Source organism: Electrona antarctica, assembly GCF_951216825.1.
Source record: "Electrona antarctica genome assembly, chromosome: 10".
In the NCBI taxonomy this organism is placed as follows: Eukaryota; Metazoa; Chordata; class Actinopteri; order Myctophiformes; family Myctophidae; genus Electrona; species Electrona antarctica.
This window is the reverse complement of record NC_136791.1, coordinates 1,604,632-1,630,169: the sequence shown is the minus strand read 5'-3', so window position 1 is coordinate 1,630,169 and position 25,538 is coordinate 1,604,632. Positions and strand designations below refer to the sequence as shown.

The 25,538-nt window shown below is 45.6% G+C and overlaps 1 protein-coding gene and 1 long non-coding RNA gene across 2 annotated transcripts; one reads left to right on the top strand and one right to left on the bottom strand.

Moving 5' to 3' along the window:
* Positions 1–15,708: 15,708 nt before the first annotated feature.
* On the top strand, positions 15,709–17,364 carry gpr75 (G protein-coupled receptor 75; the record flags this gene model as incomplete). The annotated part of the gene is made up of 1 exon (XM_079512883.1): positions 15,709–17,364. One exon carries the CDS (start codon positions 15,709–15,711, stop codon positions 17,362–17,364), a length of 1,656 nt encoding a protein of 551 aa, XP_079369009.1.
* A 6,469-nt stretch (positions 17,365–23,833) lies between these two features.
* On the bottom strand, positions 23,834–25,495 carry LOC306930698. Its single transcript, XR_013790919.1, has 2 exons — positions 25,128–25,495; positions 23,834–25,055 (listed from the first exon to the last, which is right to left on the bottom strand). It is a non-coding gene; the product is annotated as an uncharacterized lncRNA (long non-coding RNA).
* Positions 25,496–25,538: the final 43 nt, after the last annotated feature.

Genomic DNA, 25,538 nt, shown 5'->3' with positions numbered 1-25,538 from the left:
ACACTACAGGTATAAATGACCTCACTACAGGTATAAATGACCACACTACAGGTATAAATGACCACACTACAGGTATAAATGACCACACTACAGGTACACTACAGGTATAAATGACCACACTACAGGTATAAATGACCACACTACAGGTACACTACAGGTATAAATGACCACACTACAGGTATAAATGACCACACTACAGGTACACTACAGGTATAAATGACCACACTACAGGTATAAATGACCACACTACAGGTACACTACAGGTATAAATGACCACACTACAGGTATAAATGACCACACTACAGGTATAAATGACCACACTACAGGTATAAATGACCTCACTACAGGTATAAATGACCTCACTACAGGTACACTACAGGTATAAATGACCACACTACAGGTATAAATGACCACACTACAGGTACACTACAGGTATAAATGACCTCACTACAGGTATAAATGACCACACTACAGGTACACTACAGGTATAAATGACCACACTACAGGTACACTACAGGTATAAATGACCACACTACAGGTATAAATGACCACACTACAGGTATAAATGACCTCACTACAGGTACACTACAGGTATAAATGACCTCACTACAGGTATAAATGACCACACTACAGGTATAAATGACCACACTACAGGTATAAATGACCACACTACAGGTACACTACAGGTATAAATGACCACACTACAGGTATAAATGACCACACTACAGGTATAAATGACCACACTACAGGTACACTACAGGTATAAATGACCACACTACAGGTACACTACAGGTATAAATGACCTCACTACAGGTATAAATGACCACACTACAGATGACCACACTACAGGTATAAATGACCACACTACAGGTATAAATGACCACACTACAGGTATAAATGACCAAACTACAGGTACACTACAGGTATAAATGACCACACTACAGGTATAAATGACCACACTACAGGTATAAATGACCACACTACAGGTATAAATGACCACACTACAGGTACACTACAGGTATAAATGACCACACTACAGGTATAAATGACCACACTACAGGTACACTACAGGTATAAATGACCACACTACAGGTATAAATGACCACACTACAGGTACACTACAGGTATAAATGACCACACTACAGGTATAAATGACCACACTACAGGTATAAATGACCACACTACAGGTACACTACAGGTATAAATGACCACACTACAGGTATAAATTACCACTACAGGTATAAATGACCACACTACAGGTATAAACTAGAAAAAGTGCCCTTCTGGGCACAGGTCTCCACCAGGAAGATAGGAGTGTGTGTGTGTGATGTTTGGCAAAATGTTTAGCAATATAAACGTGTGTGTGTGACGCGGCTTGGCCTGTTGTAGCGCCACCATGAGGCTGATTTGAAAACTGTCAAGTGGCATTTCTTCCAAAGCCTAGTGGGAATATGCATGCACAGTTTCACCACAATCGGACGCTGCGTTGAGTAGTTGTGGCGATTTGTACAAAACGGGTACAAAGCGGGCTACTCCTGAAAAGTTTAGAAGCCAATCGTAGCCAATGAGGGTGGATTATGAGAAATCAAACAAACACGTCTTGATCACATGACTATGAAGAGCATGTGTACCGATTTGCGTGAAATTTGGATAAAATCTGAAGGAGTAATATTAGAAAATGTGTTTTACATATCCTCCTGGTGGCGCTATAAAGAGCAGATGTGAAAAATTCCAGGCAAAGGTTTTTCCTTGGCCTCTAGGGAGTTGGCATACAAAGTTATCCACAGATCCGTGCAGTTAGAGGTAAAAACACTTTTCGGCCAGTTATAGCGCCACCATGAGGCTGAGTTGAAAATGTGCATTTCTTCCTCGGCCTAGTGGGAATGTGCGTGCACAATTTCACGGAAATCACACGATGTGTTCATGATTTGCAGCATTTTGTTTGAAACTGAGCACTCCTGCAAACTTTGGAAGCCAATCTTAGCCAATCAGGATGGAGTCTGAGAAATCTGAAAAACCCGTTTCGTTGAATGGCTCTAGAGAGACTGTGTACCAATTTGCGTGATGTTTGGACAAAATCTGTAGGTGTACTGTCCAAAAACTTGTTTTGCACAAAGCGGCCTCCTGGTGGCGCTATAACAGGCCGTTCTGGAAATTTTGGGGCAGAGGTTCATCGTTGGCATCCAGGGAGTGTGTGTGCAAATTTTGGCATCGACCGGGTTAACTGTGCCGGAGATTAGCTGTTCACAGACGGAAGGACGGAAGGACGGATGGACACACGGACGGACGGAGTGCAAAACATACTCTCTCCCCTTGCCTTCGGCCTGATGGAGACAAACATACTCTCTCCCCATGCCTTCGGCCTGGTGGAGACTCTCCCCATGCCTTCGGCCTGGTGGAGACCATTAGGCTTTACTCTCACCCTTCGGCCTGGTGGAGACCATTAGGCTTTACTCTCACCCTTCGGCCTGGTGGAGACCATTAGGCTTTACTCTCACCCTTCGGCCTGGTGGAGACCATTAGGCTTTACTCTCACCCTTCGGCCTGGTGGAGACAACATGCCTTCAGCCTGGTGGAGACAACATGCCTTCGGCCTGGTGGAGACCACTAGGCTTTACTCTCACCCTTCGGCCTGGTGGAGACCACTAGGCTTTACTCTCACCCTTCGGCCTGGTGGAGACCACTAGGCTTTACTCTCACCCTTCGGCCTGGTGGAGACAACATGCCTTCGGCCTGGTGGAGACCCTTCGGCCTGGTGGAGACAATGAGGCTTTACTCTCACCCAAGTTGTGAAACCAATTGAACCTGTTGACCCTCCTCAGTTGGCTTGGCTCTTTGTATCTGTTCTGTCCCATCTTCTTCCTCGCGTTGCGTTTCCTTCCGGTGGACTGAATGACGACAGTTCTGATGAGCTGAAGAGCGATGCTAAGGCCTGCCTGTCTCTGATGTCACAAGGCCTCCTCTAGCTCTACCCAGAGAGCAGATTCCAATGGTCCTCACTTCTCAGCACTCTGCAGGAGGTGAGTCATCTTAACCACGCAACAGTTACAGCCGTCATTCTGCCTTTTGTCTCCATCACTCCTGCACAGCCCTTCTGTTTCCACGTACTCCACACTGTGTTAAGGAACCTAAATGATGAAGACTAGTTGGGAGAAAAGGCCAATATGCTATAAATGCCAATGAGGCTACTTTAAACTACATGTGGGATAATATTTTCATATTTCCTTTTACTGAGAGAGTCTAGAACTAGAATCATATATTTATTGTGCGGGGCACAGTGTTTTGCAGACTGCTGGCATGCTCGCTACACACACTGTTGACATCATTACAACCTGCTCACCTACATGAGTGACCAGTAAGCAGGCAGTGGTGTGCACCGCGGGCAGGCAGTGGTGTGCACCGCGGGCACTGGTCATACAGCTGCTGGATGTAGACACACACACACACACACACACACACAATATGTAGATATTTGAATAAGGCATGCCAATTCAAATTGTGAAAGTAAATGATGTTCTAATCTTGTGGCCAATTTGGAACAGGTGTCCGTCAGCAGTAGATGACGATGTGAAAAAACGAACGGTAATATTGGCTGATTTTACAGTATAATAATCACTATAAGCATTGGCTAGTTTACTTAGTGCATGCTTGTCTACACTAGCTGGATTTCTCACTGTCTTTCAGCTCCACTGTAATGATTCAGCACTCTCTCTCCGCTCCTTCTGGCTCTCCTCTCTCTCCCCCTCTGGCCCTCTCGCTGTTGCTAAGGAAACCACAGGCTGCAGTGATCTGTTGCTATGGAGATAACGCTGGGATTCAAGGAGAATGAGGGGAAGGAGAAAGAAGTGGAGGATGTTGAGATGTATTTTTCTTTTTGTTTGCTTGTTTTTTGCTCCGCCTCTCTTGTCCAGCCAAACAGAGTCTGAACAGCTGTCTCATGTCCTGTTCAAGGCCTTGGCAATACTGTATGTATGACATGGTATATCTACCTATGATGTGTACAGTATGACATGGTATATCTACCTATGATGTGTACAGTATGACATGGTATATCTACCTATGATGTGTACAGTATGACATGGTATATCTACCTATGATGTGTACAGTATGACATGGTATATCTACCTATGATGTGTACAGTATGACATGGTATATCTACCTATGATGTGTACAGTATGACATGGTATATCTACCTATGATGTGTAGTCTATGGTTGCTAATCAGACTTAACCCATTTTGGGCGGAAACCCCTTTTGGTGTTTTAACTGTTATACTTTAGCTATTGAAAAATAGCAGATCTACAAGCTCATAGCGCGCCACCGAGTGGCGCGCTATGAGCTTGTAGGTCTGCTATTTTTGAAAAATCGTGAAAATGCGGCACAAATCTTTAACTACTTGTACTAATTATTCACTCTTTAAAATTACCTTTTCAATTGGTTAACCAATTCTGGGTGGGAACCCCTTTTGGTGTTTTAACTAAGCATTATGTTATACTTTAGCTATTGAAAAATAGCAGATCTACAAGCTCGTAGCGCGCCACTCGGTGGCGCACTATCAAATCAAATCAAACTTTATTTGTATAGCACATTTCCAACGACCGAGGTCGAACCAAAGTGCTTCACATCACAGAGCATAAGAACATACATACATCGAGAGTAAAAGAGTAAAAGGAAAGAAAAGCATTATGTAAAAAATGTCAGAACAGAACAATATATCAAAAACAAAAGGCAGTTCCATAGGTGCATAGGTAGGCTATAAAGGCCACGGTAAACTTAATTTAATTAGGAAACGCGATTGAAAAGAAATGAGTCTTTAGCAAGGATTTAAAAGTCGCCAAAGACCGAGCTGAGCGAACATGAAATGGCAGGGCATTCCAGAGAGTGGGTCCGGCCACTCTCCTTTGGTCCTGAAGTGTGTATCAGGCACAGTCACGAGAGACTGGTTAAACGATCTCAGGGCTCTTGTTGGGACATATGGCGTTATCAATTCCACCAAATATGGAGGGGACAGGTCATTTTGGGCTTTAAAAACAAACGTTAAAATCTTAAAGTCAATCCTAAAACGGACAGGGAGCCAGTGGAGGGAGGCGAGGACTGGGGAGATATGATCACGCCTATTTGTGCCAGTGAGGAGGCGAGTGGCGGCGTTCTGTACGAGCTGTAGACGTCTGATTGCTGACAGGTCGATGCCTGCATAAAGAGCATTGCAATAATCGAGTCTTGATGATATGAACGCGTGAATGACTCTCTCCAGGTCAGTACGGGGCAGATAGGTCTTTACCCTAGCCAGAAGCCTTAGTTGAAAGAAACTGGCCTTGACCACAGAACAGAATGTGTTTATCGAATTTTAGATTACTGTCAAACGTGACACCAAGACTCTTAACTGAGGACCGGATATTGGCACTGAGGGGACCGAGAGGGGTGATGGGAGAGCTTGGGTCGTGATTGAAAATGATAACTTCGGTCTTGGTTTCATTCAAAGTGAGGAAGTTTGTGTTCATCCACGATTTAATGTCAGAGAGACACATCAATAGCGGCTGAGCGGGGTCAGTGCTGTCCATATTCAGTGGAAGATAGAGCTGAACATCATCTGCATACAAATGAAATGATACATTATGTTTTTTAATGAGTGAGCCTAGAGGGAGCATATAGAGCAGGAAGAGGATGGGGCCAAGGATGGAACCCTGAGGGACGCCACAGGTTAGAGGGGCCACACTGGAGTGGAATGCGCCTAGCCCAACCTTAAAACAGCGGTCGGTTAGATAAGACCTGAACCATTCTAAGGCAGTGCCAGAAATACCGACATGGTGCTCCAGTCTGGACAGCAAGATCCGATGATCCACTGTATCGAATGCAGCTGTCAGATCCAGGAGCACCAGGGCTACCGGGCTGCCTGTATCTGTAATTTGGCGAATGTCATTGAGAACTCTGAGGAGAGCTGTTTCGGTGCTATGTCCAGGTCTAAATAAATAAAATAAATAAATAAAGCCATACTTTATAGGCCAGGAGCTGCCATGGCAAAAAACCACACTTTATAAATCTTTTGGTGAATGATGGTCCAACACATGCGCAGCCAGGGGCACTTTAGCTAGTTCATGTGGCTGCAGGCTGGCTGCTGTATCTGGTCATTTCCACACACACGCACGCACGTGCACACGTACATGCTTGCTCATAGACCGTTTCCGTAGCCGTCCTAGGCAACCAATCTACAACCTGCAAAAAGTTAAATTATCCCATTCTAGCTCTGCCACAAGTCTGTCAATAACAGTAAATAAATGCAGCAGTTGAAATCTTTGCTGCTCCGCTGATAGTCATTCATTAATGAATTAATGCAATGGATGACCAGAACCAATTAACAACAAACATAGTATTCAAGTAGCCTCGTTCCCACTTCCCAGCCTTAGGCTACTCATCTGCGAAGAGAAAAGCCTGGTCACAACCTAAGACAGAGAAAAGCCTGGCCACAACCTAAGACAAAGAAAAGCCTGGTCACAACCTAAGACAGAGAAAAGCCTGGCCACAACCTAAGACAGAGAAAAGCCTGGTCACAACCTAAGACAGAGAAAAGCCTGGCCACAACCTAAGACAGAGAAAAGCCTGGCCACAACCTAAGACAGAGAGAAAAGCCTGGTCACAACCTAAGACAGAGAGAAAAGCCTGGTCACAACCTAAGACAGAGAAAAGCCTGGCCACAACCTAAGACAGAGAAAAGCCTGGCCACAACCTAAGACAGAGTAAAGCCTGGCCACAACCTAAGACAGAGAAAAGCCTGGCCACAACCTAAGACAGATAAAAGCCTGGCCACAACCTAAGACAGAGAAAAGCCTGGTCACAACCTAAGACAGAGAAAAGCCTGGTCACAACCTAAGACAGAGAAAAGCCTGGCCACAACCTAAGACAGAGAAAAGCCTGGTCACAACCTAAGACAGAGAAAAGCCTGGCCACAACCTAAGACAGAGAAAAGCCTGGCCACAACCTAAGACAGAGAGAAAAGCCTGGTCACAACCTAAGACAGAGAAAAGCCTGGTCACAACCTAAGACAGAGTGTATAGAGCGTCGCAGTCCCGCCTCCTACCCTGGACCAGGAAATGAAACCCAATGCATTTTTCCCATAGACATTTCTTAAAGTATTTATTTAAAGACGGTTATGCCGCGGACAAAGCCAACTCGAGTCGTGACAACTCATGACAACACAAACAATATTTTGGACCAAACAAATAATTACAAAGAAGAAAAACAACAAAAAAAGTGTTGTAACCTGCCGTTTTTTTCTTCTTTCTAATTATTTGTTTGGTCCAAAATATTGTTTGTGTTGTCATGAGTTGTCACGACTCGAGTTGGCTTTGTCCGCGGCGTAACCGTCTTTAAATAAATACTTTAAGAAATGTCTATGAGGAAAATGCATTGGGTTTCATTTCCTGGTCCAGGGTAGGAGGCGGGACTGCGACGCTCTATAGCCGGAAGTGTCGGGTCGGAACATCCGTCAGATGTATTTCGCCCGGATATGATATGTTTTGACCAAACACAACACTTGTTTCATTCACGGAGAATGTAAACAGATTTGTAAAGCGTTCAACGTCATTTTCCTTGAGCGCTACTTCCGCCAAAATCCAGCACTTCCGTTTATACACTCTACAGCGTAGGTCTTGCACTCTTCCGTTTATACACTCTACAGCGTAGGTCTTACCCTCTTCCGTTTATACACTCTACAGCGTAGGTCTTACCCTCTTCCGTTTATACACTCTACAGCGTAGGTCTTGCACTCTTCCGTTTATACACTCTACAGCGTAGGTCTTGCACTCTTCCGTTTATACACTCTACAGCGTAGGTCTTGCACTCTTCCGTTTATACACTCTACAGCGTAGGTCTTGCACTCTTCCGTTTATACACTCTACAGCGTAGGTCTTGCACTCTTCCGTTTATACACTCTACAGCGTAGGTCTTGCACTCTTCCGTTTATACACTCTACAGCGTAGGTCTTGCACTCTTCCGTTTATACACTCTACAGCGTAGGTCTTGCACTCTTCCGTTTATACACTCTACAGCGTAGGTCTTGCACTCTTCCGTTTATACACTCTACAGCGTAGGTCTTGCACTCTTCCGTTTATACACTCTACAGCGTAGGTCTAACCCTCTTCCGTTTATACACTCTACAGCGTAGGTCTTGCCCTCTTCCGTTCATACACTCTACAGCGTAGGTCTAACCCTCTTCCGTTTATACACTCTACAGCGTAGGTCTAACCCTCTTCCGTTTATACACTCTACAGCGTAGGTCTTGCCCTCTTCCGTTCATACACTCTACAGCGTAGGTCTTACCCTCTTCCGTTTATACACTCTACAGCGTAGGTCTTGCCCTCTTCCGTTTATACACTCTACAGCGTAGGTCTTACCCTCTTCCGTTTATACACTCTACAGCGTAGGTCTTACCCTCTTCCGTTTATACACTCTACAGCGTAGGTCTTACCCTCTTCCGTTTATACACTCTACAGCGTAGGTCTTGCCCTCTTCCGTTTATACACTCTACAGCGTAGGTCTTACCCTCTTCCGTTTATACACTCTACAGCGTAGGTCTTACCCTCTTCCGTTTATACACTCTACAGCGTAGGTCTTACCCTCTTCCGTTTATACACTCTACAGCGTAGGTCTTACCCTCTTCCGTTTATACACTCTACAGCGTAGGTCTTACCCTCTTCCGTTTATACACTCTACAGCGTAGGTCTTGCACTCTTCTGTTTATACACTCTACAGCGTAGGTCTTGCCCTCTTCCGTTTATACACTCTACAGCGTAGGTCTTGCCCTCTTCCGTTTATACACTCTACAGCGTAGGTCTTGCACTCTTCCGTTTATACACTCTACAGTGTAGGTCTTACCCTCTTCCGTTTATACACTCTACAGCGTAGGTCTTGCACTCTTCCGTTTATACACTCTACAGCGTAGGTCTTACCCTCTTCCGTTTATACACTCTACAGCGTAGGTCTTGCCCTCTTCCGTTTATACACTCTACAGCGTAGGTCTTGCACTCTTCCGTTTATACACTCTACAGCGTAGGTCTTGCCCTCTTCCGTTTATACACTCTACAGCGTAGGTCTTGCACTCTTCCGTTTATACACTCTACAGCGTAGGTCTTACCCTCTTCCGTTTATACACTCTACAGCGTAGGTCTTACCCTCTTCCGTTTATACACTCTACAGCGTAGGTCTTGCCCTCTTCCGTTTATACACTCTACAGCGTAGGTCTTGCCCTCTTCCGTTTATACACTCTACAGCGTAGGTCTTACCCTCTTCCGTTTATACACTCTACAGCGTAGGTCTTACCCTCTTCCGTTTATACACTCTACAGCGTAGGTCTTACCCTCTTCCGTTTATACACTCTACAGCGTAGGTCTTGCACTCTTCCGTTTATACACTCTACACTAGCGTAGGTCTTACCCTCTTCCGTTCATACACTCTACAGCGTAGGTCTTGCACTCTTCCGTTTATACACTCTACAGCGTAGGTCTTACCCTCTTCCGTTTATACACTCTACAGCGTAGGTCTTGCCCTCTTCCGTTTATACACTCTACAGCGTAGGTCTTACCCTCTTCCGTTTATACACTCTACAGCGTAGGTCTTGCCCTCTTCCGTTTATACACTCTACACTAGCGTAGGTCTTGCACTCTTCCGTTTATACACTCTACAGCGTAGGTCTTGCACTCTTCTGTTTATACACTCTACAGCGTAGGTCTTGCCCTCTTCCGTTTATACACTCTACAGCGTAGGTCTTGCCCTCTTCCGTTTATACACTCTACAGCGTAGGTCTTACCCTCTTCTGTTTATACACTCTACAGCGTAGGTCTTGCCCTCTTCCGTTTATACACTCTACAGCGTAGGTCTTGCCCTCTTCCGTTTATACACTCTACAGCGTAGGTCTTACCCTCTTCCGTTTATACACTCTACAGCGTAGGTCTTGCACTCTTCCGTTTATACACTCTACAGCGTAGGTCTTGCCCTCTTCCGTTTATACACTCTACAGCGTAGGTCTTACCCTCTTCCGTTTATACACTCTACAGCGTAGGTCTTGCCCTCTTCCGTTTATACACTCTACAGCGTAGGTCTTGCCCTCTTCCGTTTATACACTCTACAGCGTAGGTCTTGCACTCTTCCGTTTATACACTCTACACTAGCGTAGGTCTTACCCTCTTCCGTTCATACACTCTACAGCGTAGGTCTTGCACTCTTCCGTTTATACACTCTACAGCGTAGGTCTTACCCTCTTCCGTTTATACACTCTACAGCGTAGGTCTTACCCTCTTCCGTTTATACACTCTACAGCGTAGGTCTTGCCCTCTTCCGTTTATACACTCTACACTAGCGTAGGTCTTGCACTCTTCCGTTTATACACTCTACAGCGTAGGTCTTGCCCTCTTCCGTTTATACACTCTACAGCGTAGGTCTTGCCCTCTTCCGTTTATACACTCTACAGCGTAGGTCTTGCACTCTTCCGTTTATACACTCTACAGCGTAGGTCTTGCCCTCTTCCGTTCATACACTCTACAGCGTAGGTCTTGCACTCTTCCGTTTATACACTCTACAGCGTAGGTCTTGCCCTCTTCCGTTTATACACTCTACAGCGTAGGTCTTGCCCTCTTCCGTTTATACACTCTACAGCGTAGGTCTTGCCCTCTTCCGTTTATACACTCTACAGCGTAGGTCTTGCCCTCTTCCGTTCATACACTCTACAGCGTAGGTCTAACCCTCTTCCGTTTATACACTCTACAGCGTAGGTCTTGCCCTCTTCCGTTCATACACTCTACAGCGTAGGTCTTGCCCTCTTCCGTTTATACACTCTACAGCGTAGGTCTTGCACTCTTCCGTTCATACACTCTACAGCGTAGGTCTAACCCTCTTCCGTTTATACACTCTACAGCGTAGGTCTTGCCCTCTTCCGTTTATACACTCTACAGCGTAGGTCTTGCCCTCTTCCGTTTATACACTCTACAGCGTAGGTCTTGCCCTCTTCCGTTTATACACTCTACAGCGTAGGTCTTGCCCTCTTCCGTTTATACACTCTACAGCGTAGGTCTTGCCCTCTTCCGTTTATACACTCTACAGCGTAGGTCTTGCCCTCTTCCGTTTATACACTCTACAGCGTAGGTCTTGCCCTCTTCCGTTTATACACTCTACAGCGTAGGTCTTGCACTCTTCCGTTTATACACTCTACAGCGTAGGTCTTACCCTCTTCCGTTTATACACTCTACAGCGTAGGTCTTACCCTCTTCCGTTTATACACTCTACAGCGTAGGTCTTGCACTCTTCCGTTTATACACTCTACAGTGTAGGTCTTGCCCTCTTCCGTTTATACACTCTACAGCGTAGGTCTTACCCTCTTCCGTTTATACACTCTACAGCGTAGGTCTTGCACTCTTCCGTTTATACACTCTACAGCGTAGGTCTTGCACTCTTCCGTTTATACACTCTACAGCGTAGGTCTTGCACTCTTCCGTTCATACACTCTACAGCGTAGGTCTTGCCCTCTTCCGTTTATACACTCTACAGCGTAGGTCTTACCCTCTTCTGTTTATACACTCTACAGCGTAGGTCTTGCACTCTTCTGTTTATACACTCTACACTAGCGTAGGTCTTGCACTCTTCCGTTTATACACTCTACAGCGTAGGTCTTGCCCTCTTCCGTTTATACACTCTACAGCGTAGGTCTTGCACTCTTCCGTTTATACACTCTACAGCGTAGGTCTTGCACTCTTCTGTTTATACACTCTACAGCGTAGGTCTTGCACTCTTCCGTTTATACACTCTACAGCGTAGGTCTTGCACTCTTCCGTTTATACACTCTACAGCGTAGGTCTTGCCCTCTTCCGTTTATACACTCTACAGCGTAGGTCTTGCCCTCTTCCGTTTATACACTCTACAGCGTAGGTCTTGCACTCTTCTGTTTATACACTCTACAGCGTAGGTCTTGCACTCTTCTGTTTATACACTCTACAGCGTAGGTCTTACCCTCTTCCGTTTATACACTCTACAGCGTAGGTCTTGCCCTCTTCCGTTTATACACTCTACAGCGTAGGTCTTGCCCTCTTCCGTTTATACACTCTACAGCGTAGGTCTTGCCCTCTTCCGTTTATACACTCTACAGCGTAGGTCTTGCCCTCTTCCGTTTATACACTCTACAGCGTAGGTCTTGCCCTCTTCCGTTTATACACTCTACAGCGTAGGTCTTGCACTCTTCCGTTTATACACTCTACAGCGTAGGTCTTGCCCTCTTCCGTTTATACACTCTACAGCGTAGGTCTTGCCCTCTTCCGTTTATACACTCTACAGCGTAGGTCTTGCACTCTTCCGTTTATACACTCTACAGCGTAGGTCTTGCACTCTTCCGTTTATACACTCTACAGCGTAGGTCTTGCCCTCTTCCGTTTATACACTCTACAGCGTAGGTCTTGCCCTCTTCCGTTTATACACTCTACAGCGTAGGTCTTGCACTCTTCCGTTTATACACTCTACAGCGTAGGTCTTGCCCTCTTCCGTTTATACACTCTACAGCGTAGGTCTTGCCCTCTTCCGTTTATACACTCTACAGCGTAGGTCTTGCCCTCTTCCGTTTATACACTCTACAGCGTAGGTCTTGCACTCTTCCGTTTATACACTCTACAGCGTAGGTCTTGCCCTCTTCCGTTTATACACTCTACAGCGTAGGTCTTGCACTCTTCCGTTTATACACTCTACAGCGTAGGTCTTGCCCTCTTGCCCAGCCCCATGTCGTCCACTTGACGACATGGGGCATGGCCTATCTTTTTTTATTTTTTACCAACCAATCGGTGGCCACTAAAACACTGCTGCCTTTGTATTACATGACCGTGTCACTCCCTTCAGCAAACAATAGTGATACAATCAATTCTTTTTTTGGGGGGGGGGTCTTTTCATATGATGAAATTAGGCTTCACACAGCATGATACATGACACTTGCACATCACCCAGGCGGTTATGTCCAAAATCTTTCTCACTTTAGGTCAGACGGGTGGTGGGCAGATATCTCCCTTTTTTCATATGATGAAATTAGGCTTCACACAGCATGATACATGACACTTGCACATCACCCAGGCGGTTATGTCCAAAATCTTTCTCACTTTAGGTCAGACGGGTGGTGGGCAGATATCTCCCTTAGAGATAGGGTGAGAAGTTCAGTCACACAAGACTCGGAGTAGAGTCGCTGCTACTCTGCTTGGAAAGAGGAGCCAGCTTAGGTGGTTCGGGCATCTGGTAAGGATGCCTCTCGAGCGTCTCCCTAGTGAGGTGATCTACAAGCTCATAGCGCGCCACCGAGTGGCGCGCTACGAGCTTGTAGGTCTGCTATTTTTGAAAAATCGTGAAAATGTGTCTTAGATAGATAGATTCTTTATTTCTGTGTCATGCACCCAAGGCGCCCCGCCCACATGGACTTATAGGTCACACCATACACATCATTGCGTCAGTATTGCATTGTGTACAAGAAACATTTTTAATTTTTTTACACAAACAAAACATTCTGCCTTTTTTCCCACGCTTTGCATAAAAAGTCTGCTAAAGCAACGATACCTTTCCTAAAACAACATTCCAACTTTTCGTAGTCCTCTAACCAGAAAAGGTTAACACAGATGGTTGTCATTTTACAAAATAATACATGTCTTAATTCTTCATATAATGGGCAGTAAAACAAAAAATGAATTTCATTTTCAATTTCTTTCAAATCACTCACTAGACACACTCTGTCCTCCTCAGGAGTACCATTGAATCTACCCGTTTCTAAAGCTAATGGTAAGGTCCCAGAATGCACCTTAAATCTTTGAATATATATTATTTCTGTGTTTCAGTTTTTAACTCAAATCTTTGCTTCTGGAGGGTTCCCTGGAACAACATATTTTCAGATGGGGGTCGGCGGGCATAGTACATATAATTGTTGGGGTCCTTGACATGAAATATTGAGAACCACTGATGTAGAAACATGAGGTTTTTCAGAAAACAAAGTGCATTTTTTAATGCACCTAAATGTGTTAACTGGAAGTGGCCGGGTTGAGTAGACTGGTGTAGTTGATTACAACTGCCTGTCCTAATTGTGATGACTTCTTACTCCTCAACCTCAATAAAACCTGAATGTAGGCTAAATATTTCAACCGTTTTAGACTACTTCTGTGCTTACTTACTGATAACAAAGTAGTAGTAGTAGTAGTAGTAGACTAGTTGTGTTTCACTTTTGAAAATGGACATGGTGTGTGAGCAACACATGTCCAACACTGCAATGTAAATAACTGATGTGTGACTGAACATCTCGTGAGACAGACATGAGGGCAATGTTTCCTTGAGAGATGAGGGTTTTTTTTTTACTATATTTGGAAGCAATATTTGTAATCTAAAGGGTGGAAAAATAAAGAAAAAAATCCAAGAAGATTAAAAATGACAAAATGATAATTGATGTACACACAGAGCGTTAACTAATAAAATAAAAATAATTATTAGGCTTTTTGATTGATTGATTGAAATATGTATTAACAGTTTGCAGAATTACAGTACATTTCAAGCACAAACTCAATACAAAGACTGTTAACTGTGAGTGGACGGCCCAATTAAGCATTACACTTGTTTACAAGAGGGTGCACCTTGTTCAATTCATCAAAAATAATATAGCTAATAATAAGGCTAAAATAATTAGGCTAATATAGCTATAATCACGGGCTTGTTTTAGTAGTTTATACTGCACTCTGCAGGGTAGGAATTAAGTACACGTTTAGCCTCGTATAAATGGTGCCTTTTGGCAACTGGCAAGCAGCGACACCGTCGTACTTCTAACGTCTATAGCTAATGCTTGGATACGTCGGCAGTGACTTCATACTCATTTTGTGTGCATCCACCAGTAGTAACAGCCCTACTAGTCATTGCTTCAGTGCAAAGAAGGATGGATCATGGATGTGTCGACAAGAAAACGAACATCGCCCGGCTGTTCATGCTGCTTACGACGTGCACGAGACCATTATATGGAAATGGGAGGTATGTGAAGTATATATTCGGGGGCATTTTCCCAATGTGCAATTTTTCATTTTCCATTGTGACTATAACTGACGATAGCAACAAACAAAAAAATACGCATTTTTGTCAGACCGCACTCCGCACGCGTTGGATGAAAATTAGTTCCAAATAAATCTTCGACGCACTGGAACACGGACACTCGAGTCTGTATTTCACAACGTGGACGCGCACGCACGCTATTATTTAAATTATGGAATTTGTCATGAGGGCGAGACTTTTATAATGAATAATAGCTTCTTACACCATGAGCTGAAACGAACATAATGTAATTCTAGTAGTGACACCCACACGCATTTTTATGCAAGAAAACGTATGAGTTTGGGGGAGGGAGCATTAACCCATTAAAGGCCAAGTTATGCTGGTATAATAAATGCAATTTTTTATTTATAATTTTAGAGCTAATTTATTCTCAATACCCAGTAGACAGACACTATAGGCCTATGTCATATGTTTGTGTGTATGTTCAAGCAGTCTGTCGAAAGAGTAATATTTAATATTCAGTAATATTTGACTTTGTATTCTTCCCTAGCACCTGACCATGGGAGCCAGACTGGTGGAGGGGGAAGCTACTCTCATAATTTCGCAACCCTTCCATACCGTGGAATCTTATTAAACCAAGCAATCTTGTGATCTTCACAATTTTCCTCCTGGCACAATGAATGCCACTAGTGGCACGCTGGCATCGGGCCTTTTGGAAGTGCAGAGGCAGCTGAACTCCAGCGGCACCACCATGATCCCACGGGTCTCCTCTGGCTGGGCTGTGATCCACACCGCTACGCTGACGACGTGCTCGCTCCTCCTCGTCTTCATCTTCTGCCTGGGATCGTATGGCAACCTGGTGGTGTTCCTGTCCTTCTTCGACCCGGCGTTTCGCAAGTTCCGCACCAACTTTGACTTCATGATCCTCAACCTGTCCTTCTGCGACCTGTTCATTTGCTGCGTGACCGCCCCCATGTTCGCACTGGTGCTGTTCCTGGACACCGGCGACGACGGCGTGTCCAGGAGCTTCTGCTTCGCCTTCCACCTGACCAGCTCGGGCTTCATCATCATGTCCCTGGAGACCGTCGCCGTCATCGCGTTGCACAGACTACGCATGGTCCTGGGGCAACAGCCCAACCGCACCGCCTCCTTCCCCTGCACCTTAGCCCTCACTGCCCTGCTGTGGACGTCCAGCTTCACCATGGCCGTCCTGCTCACCATACGCGTGTACTCGCGGAAAGACGGACCCTGCCTGCCACATTTCGGCCTGGCGGGCGGGCGAGCGAGAGTCGTGCTGTACGTCTACCTGGCGGACTTTGCCTTTTGCGTGGCCGTCGTGTCCGTGTCCTACCTGATGATCGCACAGACGCTGAGGAAGAACGTGCAGGTGAGGAAGTGTCCCGTTATCACCGTGGACGCCACGCGGCCCCCTCCGCCCCCTCCCCTGGTGGCGGCGGGCTTCGAGGGCATGCAGTGCGCCGTTCCCGTGCCCTCCCTCTACCGCAACCAGACGTACAATAAGCTGCAGCACGTGCAGACACACGCGTACGCCAACAGGAACAACCAGCCCCGCCCCCTGGTGCCGGGCGCCGCCCAGGGAGCGACCTGCTGCCAGCTGGTCTCCACGGTCAACCTGGCCACGGCCAAGGACTCCAAGGCGGTCGTGACCTGCGTGGTGATAGTGTTCTCCGTGCTGCTCTGCTGTCTGCCCATGGGAGTCTCGCTGGCGCAGGACGTCCTGTCGCCGGAAAGCGGCTTTGCACATTATCAGTTTGAGTTGTGTGGCTTTGTGCTCATTTTCCTCAAGTCCGGCATCAATCCGTTCGTGTACTCGCGCAACAGCGCGGGCCTCCGCCGCCGCGTGCTGTGCTGCGTCCAGTGGGCGGCACTGGGCTTCCTCTGTTGCAAGCGAAAGACTCGGCTGCACGCCATGGGGAAGGGCAACCTAGAGGTCAATCGCAATAAGTCCTCCCACCACGAAACCAACTCGGCCTACGTGCTGTCACCCAAGCCCCAGAGGAGGCTGGTGGACCAGGCCTGTGGGCCAAGTCACTCCCGGGACTGCGTTGGCAGCCCGAGGGCCACGGGCGGACGCAAACCTCGGCCCCCCAGCACCTCCACCCCCCTTAACACTCGTATCGAGCCCTACTATAGTATCTATAACAGCAGCCCCTCTGCAGCTCCCAGCTCTCCAAACAGCCTGCAGCCTGTCAGCTCTCAGACCTTTGGCTTTGCTAAGTCCTATGTAGCCATGCACTACCACACTCACCAGGAAGCCCTGCAGGACTTTGAAAGTACCTCCGTGCATCAGATTCCCGTTCCCTCGGTCTAGACAGCAACATCTAACCCTCTGTGCATCAGATTCCCGTTCCCTCGGTCTAGACAGCAACATCTAACCCTCTGTGCATCAGATTCCCATTCCCTCGGTCTAGACAGCAACATCTAATCCTCCGTGCATCAGATTCCCGTTCCCTCGGTCTAGACAGCAACATCTAATCCTCTGTGCATCAGATTCCCGTTCCCTCAGTCTAGACAGCAACATCTAATCCTCTGTGCATCAGATTCCCGTTCCCTCAGTCTAGACAGCAACATCTAATCCTCTGTGCATCAGATTCCCGTTCCCTCAGTCTAGACAGCAACATCTAATCCTCTGTGCATCAGATTCCCATTCCCTCAGTCTAGACAGCAACATCTAATCCTCTGTGCATCAGATTCCCATTCCCTCAGTCTAGACAGCAACATCTAATCCTCCGTGCATCAGATTCCCGTTCCCTCGGTCTAGACAGCAACATCTCATGGGAATCACATTCACCACGTCATAACAGTTAATCTTTTTGTATTTGAAATCAGCTTTGCTTTTCACTGCTGTAAAACATATGTTACAATAATTTGATTGCGGGGGAATATTTTATGAAGCAGCACTACTTTACACTATCGTGGAAACGAGGAAGGGGTGCAATAGTTAATTGAATTAATCAATTTAATAAATTCTGTCATACTTTTTTTTTAATCTACGAGAAATAGCATATCTACAATGGGAGGGATGCGCTGTGAGCTTGTATATTATATTGTTTTACCAGCTGCTATGCAATAGCAGCTGAGTCTCTCATCGATGTGCAAGCTACTAGTCCTCTAGTCTTCTATAGAGAGTCGCAGTCCCGCCCCCTTTCATGACGACGCCAGGCCCAGCAAATGAATCACAATGCATTTTTCCCATAGACATTTCAAAAAGTATTTATTTAAAGACCTTTTAAGTGTCGTACAAAGCCAACTCGAGTCGTGACAAATCATGACAACACACACAATATTTTGGACCAAACAAATAATTACATAGAAGAAAAACAACAAAAAAAGTGTTGTAACCTGCCGTTTTTTTCTACTTTCTAATTCTTTGTTTGGCCCGAAAAATTGTGTTTGTTATCATGATTTGTCACGACAACGGCTTTGTCCGCGGCGTAAACGTCTTTAAATAAATACTTTCTGAAATGTCTATGAGGAAAATGAACGGAGAATCATTTCCTGGGCCCTGGTAGGGGGCGGGACTGCGACGCTCTATAGAGTAATCTAGTAGGAGAGTGGCGACACTAGCGTTGACTCCCATTGTAACAATGGGATGCGGAAGTGCTCATTCTATCTCAATGGGATAGTTCCAATGTTTGGAACTATAGCCCATAGCACCCCTCTTTGCGGCCAGATCAAAGCGTGTCGCCACTCTCTTACTAGATTACTCCGGTCCTCTAGTCCAGCTGGTTGTCTCATTGGCTGATGTATGTGTGCACCGCAAATATGTCCGGGCGGAAACCCCACAATAGTTCCGCCTTAGAGAATTTTGGTTCCTACCTAAACTACTGCGCTGAACCTGACACAGTGGCTGTTATAGCGGACCCCCTCAGATGATACCAATGCAGCTGGTAATTAATTGATTGCACCACTCAGTTCACACGGGTGTGATTTTTGTTTTGTATCCTGTATGAGTTCTGATCCTGATAGGATGAAAGTGGTATCCTCACTTGAAATGCATTTTTTGTTTGCTAATTCAAGAACTGGAGAGACGGGGAGACCCCTGTTACTGAACCAACTCTATAGCAATGATAACAATGACTTATTTTAACAAAATAAAATCACTTGCTGCACCATTTAGACCATGGGTTCCCAAAGTGGGGTCCGGGGACCCCTAGGGGTACTTGAGGGAGTTCCAGGGGGTCCCCAGCTCAATTAGAGAATAGTTAGGAACCAAATGGACCCTTATGGGTCTGTATCTCAGAGAGTGTACAAATGGAACCAAATTCCATTTGTACACTCTCAGAGTTAAATTAACAGTGGTTTTACAATATAAATGTGGGTACCAGAGATAGAAATGCCATTAAATCGGGGATCCGTAGCCTAATGCGTGTAAAACTGGGGGTCCATGAAATGAATATGTTTCGGAATCACTGCTAGAGCCGTAAAAACCCTCCCTTATCAGGGTCACTGGCATATGTTTTCAAATGGGGGGTCCGTGGCCTAATAAATGTTGATTTGGGGGTCCTTGACACGAAAAAGTTTGGGAACCACTGATTTAGACAAATCAATTTATTTATTGCTCAATTATAAAAGACTAATATTTTTTTTTACATTGATATTATTTGATTAATCAAAAAAAGTGATAGAGGGGAATAATCGCTAAGAAGTGAATTGATAGATGAAGTCTTGTTCAGAAGCAAGACAAAATGAATTGATAGATGAGTCTTGTTCAGAAGCAAGACAAAATGAATTGATAGATGAGTCTTGTTCAGAAGCAAGACAAAATGAATTGATAGATGAGTCTTGTTCAGAAGCAAGACAAATGTGAGTGTTCCAAATGTCTGTTCCAAAGTGTTTCTTAGTGTTGTTGGACTGTCTGGAATCTATTTTCGATGACATGGCATTTTCAGACATGTATAATATTTCAAATGGTCTTTCTCTTCCGATGAAAGCTGTATTTGTGAACCTCATACATTTTCTAACTCAAATAAATGTTTGGCAAGAAGCAGACAGTGCATCTGAGCTTTAATCACTGCCCATTCTGGGCGGGAAGCCCTTTTGGTGTTAGCATTATGTTATGGTTTAGCTATTGAAAAATAGCAGACCTACAAGCTCGTATCGCGCCACCGAGTGGCGCGCTACGAGCTTGTAGGTCTGCTATTTTTGAAAAATCGAAGAACGACATAGCATAGCTTTTTCAGAAGACATTTTTAAAATCTGATCTCAGGTCAAAATGGGTTAAATTAACAATTGAGGACTACTATCTGTTCTTCCTTAATTGGTTAAATGTGTGTACCCTGACATCTGACTGAAGTTGAACTGACTATTCTACAGTGCCCTGACCTCTGACTGAACTGACCATCCTACAGGACACAGTACCCTGACCTCTGACTGAACTGACCATCCTACAGGACACAGTACCCTGACCTCTGACTGAACTGACCATCCTACTGGACACAGTACCCTGACCTCTGAACTGACCATCCTACTGTACACAGTACCCTGACCTCTGACTGAACTGACCATCCTACTGGACACAGTACCCTGACATCTGAACTGACCATCCTACTGTACACAGTACCCTGACCTCTGAACTGACCATCCTACTGTACACAGTACCCTGACCTCTGAACTGACCATCCTACAGGACACAGTACCCTGACATCTGAACTGACCATCCTACTGTACACAGTACCCTGACCTCTGAACTGACCATCCTACTGTACACAGTACCCTGACCTCTGAACTGACCATCCTACAGGACACAGTACCCTGACCTCTGAACTGACCATCCTACTGGACACAGTACCCTGACCTCTGAACTGACCATCCTACAGGACACAGTACCCTGACCTCTGACTGAACTGACCATCCTACAGGACACAGTACCCTGACCTCTGACTGAACTGACCATCCTACAGGACACAGTACCCTGACATCTGAACTGACCATCCTACTGTACACAGTACCCTGACCTCTGACTGAACTGACCATCCTACTGTACACAGTACCCTGACCTCTGAACTGACCATCCTACTGGACACAGTACCCTGACCTCTGAACTGACCATCCTACAGGACACAGTACCCTGACCTCTGACTGAACTGACCATCCTACAGGACACAGTACCCTGACCTCTGAACTGAACTGACCATCCTACAGGACACAGTACCCTGACCTCTGACTGAACTGACCATCCTACAGGACACAGTACCCTGACCTCTGACTGAACTGACCATCCTACAGGACACAGTACCCTGACCTCTGACTGAACTGACCATCCTACAGGACACAGTACCCTGACATCTGACTGAACTGACCATCCTACAGGACACAGTACCCTGACCTCTGAACTGACCATCCTACAGGACACAGTACCCTGACCTCTGAACTGACCATCCTACAGGACACAGTACCCTGACCTCTGAACTGACCATCCTACAGGACACAGTACCCTGACCTCTGAACTGACCATCCTACTGTACACAGTACCCTGACATCTGAACTGACCATCCTACAGGACACAGTACCCTGACCTCTGACTGAACTGACCATCCTACAGGACACAGTACCCTGACCTCTGAACTGACCATCCTACTGTACACAGTACCCTGACATCTGAACTGACCATCCTACTGTACACAGTACCCTGACCTCTGACTGAACTGACCATCCTACAGGACACAGTACCCTGACCTCTGACTGAACTGACCATCCTACAGGACACAGTACCCTGACCTCTGACTGAACTGACCATCCTACAGGACACAGTACCCTGACCTCTGACTGAACTGACCATCCTACAGGACACAGTACCCTGACCTCTGAACTGACCATCCTACTGGACACAGTACCCTGACCTCTGACTGAACTGACCATCCTACAGGACACAGTACCCTGACCTCTGAACTGACCATCCTACTGGACACAGTACCCTGACCTCTGAACTGACCATCCTACTGTACACAGTACCCTGACCTCTGAACTGACCATCCTACAGGACACAGTACCCTGACATCTGAACTGAACTGACCATCCTACTGTACACAGTACCCTGACCTCTGAACTGACCATCCTACTGGACACAGTACCCTGACCTCTGACTGAACTGACCATCCTACAGGACACAGTACCCTGACCTCTGAACTGACCATCCTACAGGACACAGTACCCTGACCTCTGACTGAACTGACCATCCTACTGGACACAGTACCCTGACCTCTGAACTGACCATCCTACTGGACACAGTACCCTGACCTCTGACTGAACTGACCATCCTACTGTACACAGTACCCTGACATCTGACTGAACTGACCATCCTACAGGACACAGTACCCTGACCTCTGACTGAACTGACCATCCTACTGTACACAGTACCCTGACATCTGACTGAACTGACCATCCTACAGGACACAGTACCCTGACCTCTGACTGAACTGACCATCCTACAGGACACAGTACCCTGACCTCTGAACTAACCATCCTACAGGACACAGTACCCTGACCTCTGAACTGACCATCCTACTGGACACAGTACCCTGACCTCTGAACTGACCATCCTACTGGACACAGTACCCTGACCTCTGAACTGACCATCCTACTGTACACAGTACCCTGACCTCTGAACTGACCATCCTACAGGACACAGTACCCTGACCTCTGAACTGACCATCCTACTGTACACAGTACCCTGACATCTGAACTGACCATCCTACAGGACACAGTACCCTGACCTCTGAACTGACCATCCTACAGGACACAGTACCCTGACCTCTGACTGAACTGACCATCCTACAGGACACAGTACCCTGACCTCTGAACTGACCATCCTACTGTACACAGTACTCTGACAACTGAACTGACCATCCTACTGTACACAGTACCCTGACATCTGAACTGACCATCCTACTGTACACAGTACCCTGACCTCTGACTGAACTGACCATCCTACAGGACACAGTGGCCATCATTTGCAAGTAAATGTGAAATTATATTTAGGTTTTTAATTAAAATAGTTCATAAACAAATAAAGCTTTCAAACTGCAAATTAACTAACATAGCATGTGTTTAGTATTTTGAAGAAGCTTAAATTTGAGCAGGAAATATGATGATTTCGGGTGTGCCTGTACAGTACAGTACAGTAGAGGGTACAGTAGAGGGACCCCCCCACACGGTAACTGTCATTTCTCTACCGTTTCGGACGTGGGGCGGCTCGCCAGAACCTGGCCGGCACCCTGGCTGTGGTCCTGTGGGTCTGGAACTTCCTGGGACCCCCACACGGAGTTGCACCACTCACTTCACATGGGTGTGATTTTTTTTAAATGGCCTAGGGTTTCATGCCTCTTTAGTAAGCAAGAGAGAATGATATTCAATACTTAGTATTTACGCCCTCTGGTGGCCGTTTACTGTAAAGCTCAGTTTTATACTCTCATCCAGTTTTGCTGCTTCAACACAATGTACTCCCATCAAATACAGTGTAATGTAATTGGCCCCCGACCCCCATCTAAAATATGTTGTTCCAGGGACCCAGAAGCAAACATTTGAGTTTAAAACGTCTGAAAGAATACAGTATATATTCAAAGATTTGCACATTTTTACGATTTTTCAAAAATAGCAGACCTACAAGCTCGTAGCGCGCCACTCAGTGGGGCGCTATGAGCTTGTAGATCTGCTATTTTTCAATAGCTAAAGTATAACATAATGCTTAAAACACCAAAAGGGGTTCCCACCCAAAATGGGTTAAAAACAACCTGAAGTAATGTTTGAGATGCACGCCAAGAGATTTCACAACTTAGTAGTTAAAAGAGAATTTTATTATTTTACACCAGTTTATTAATTGTCCGCGATACAGCAGTGATCATAATCAAACCCAGCATGCATTCTTTATTCATAAAACCACAGAATACCACATAAGAGGGACCCCTGCAGAGAATTTACATCAATTAGGACATTTTAATCAAAACACTCACCATCTGCCATCTCACAGGCAGCTAATACATAAATTACATTCACTCCTATAAGACAAACTACCCGTTCTTCACAGAACACACTCTCAAACTGGCTTTACAAGTGCAAAGCGCCAAAGGTTCTGTTCAGACTGTAGGCAAATCCAATTCTGATATTAACCCATTCTGGGCGGGAATCCCTTTTGGTGTTAGCATTACGTTATAATTTAGCTATTGAAAAATAGCAGATCTACAAGCTCATAGCGCGCCACCGAGTGGCGCGCTACGAGCTTGTAGGTCTGCTATTTTTGTAAAATCGTGAAAATGTGCCTGAAATCTTTGAATATATGTTCTTTCAGAGTGAGTTTTTAATTCAAATCTTCGCTACTGAGAGGGTCCCTGGAACAACATATTTTCAGATGGGGGTCGGTGGCCAATGTCGTATATATATTTGGGGTTCCTTGACATGAATATGTTTGAGAACTGACAACTGGGTTTTTGAGTGGTGTAAACCACTCCGACTGGCTTTGTTAGTTTACGTGTCTGTCTGTCTGTACCAAAAAATGAGCATGGTTGCTATGGTCACCCAGTTCACCCGGGTGTGATTTCATTACGTCAGATCAGAGCTGATCAGGCTATATAATACCTTTTTAATAAAACTGTCAGGATTTAGAAGACTTATTTTTTAATTTCGACGTCAGGCCAAAATGGGTTAAAGGACTGACTGTCCACACTGTTATTGGCCAATGAGCAGATCAGATGTGTGTCTTCAGACGGTAATGACGTAACAACAGATCAGATGTGTGTCTTCAGACGGTAATGACGTAACAACAGATCAGATGTGTGTCTTCAGACGGTAATGACGTAACAACAGATCAGATGTGTGTCTTCAGACGGTAATGACGGTAATGACGGTAATGACAGATCAGATGTGTGTCTTCAGACGGTAATGACGTAACAACAAAGACATGAGTAATGCTAAATGTATACTTCGTCACACAGCGGTGTCACTCACTGAAAATAGCAGTTATACAAGCTTGTGAGTTTATTTGTGGCGCATGACACTGTCATGACACTGTCATGACACTGTCTGTGCAACAATGACACTGTCTGTGCAACAACAACATGACACTGTCTGTGCAACAACAACATGACACTGTCTGTGCAACAATGACACTGTCTGTGCAACAATGACACTGTCTGTGCAACAATGACACTGTCTGTGATGTCATGACACTGTCTGTGATGTCATGACACTGTCTGTGCAACAATGACACTGTCTGCAACAATGACACTGTCTGTGCAACAATGACACTGTCTGTGCAACAACAACATGACACTGTCTGTGCAACAATGGAAGACATCTGATTTGAATCGCACTTCAACTCAACTAGGAATGTCAGTGTGTTGTGCGTGCACTTTTTTCCTTCATTATTTTCATACCTAACCCATTTTGGGCAGGAACCCCTTTTGGTGTTAGCATCATGTTATGCTTTAGCTATTGAAAAATAGCAGACCTACAAGCTCGTAGCGCGCCACTCGGTGGCACGCTACGAGC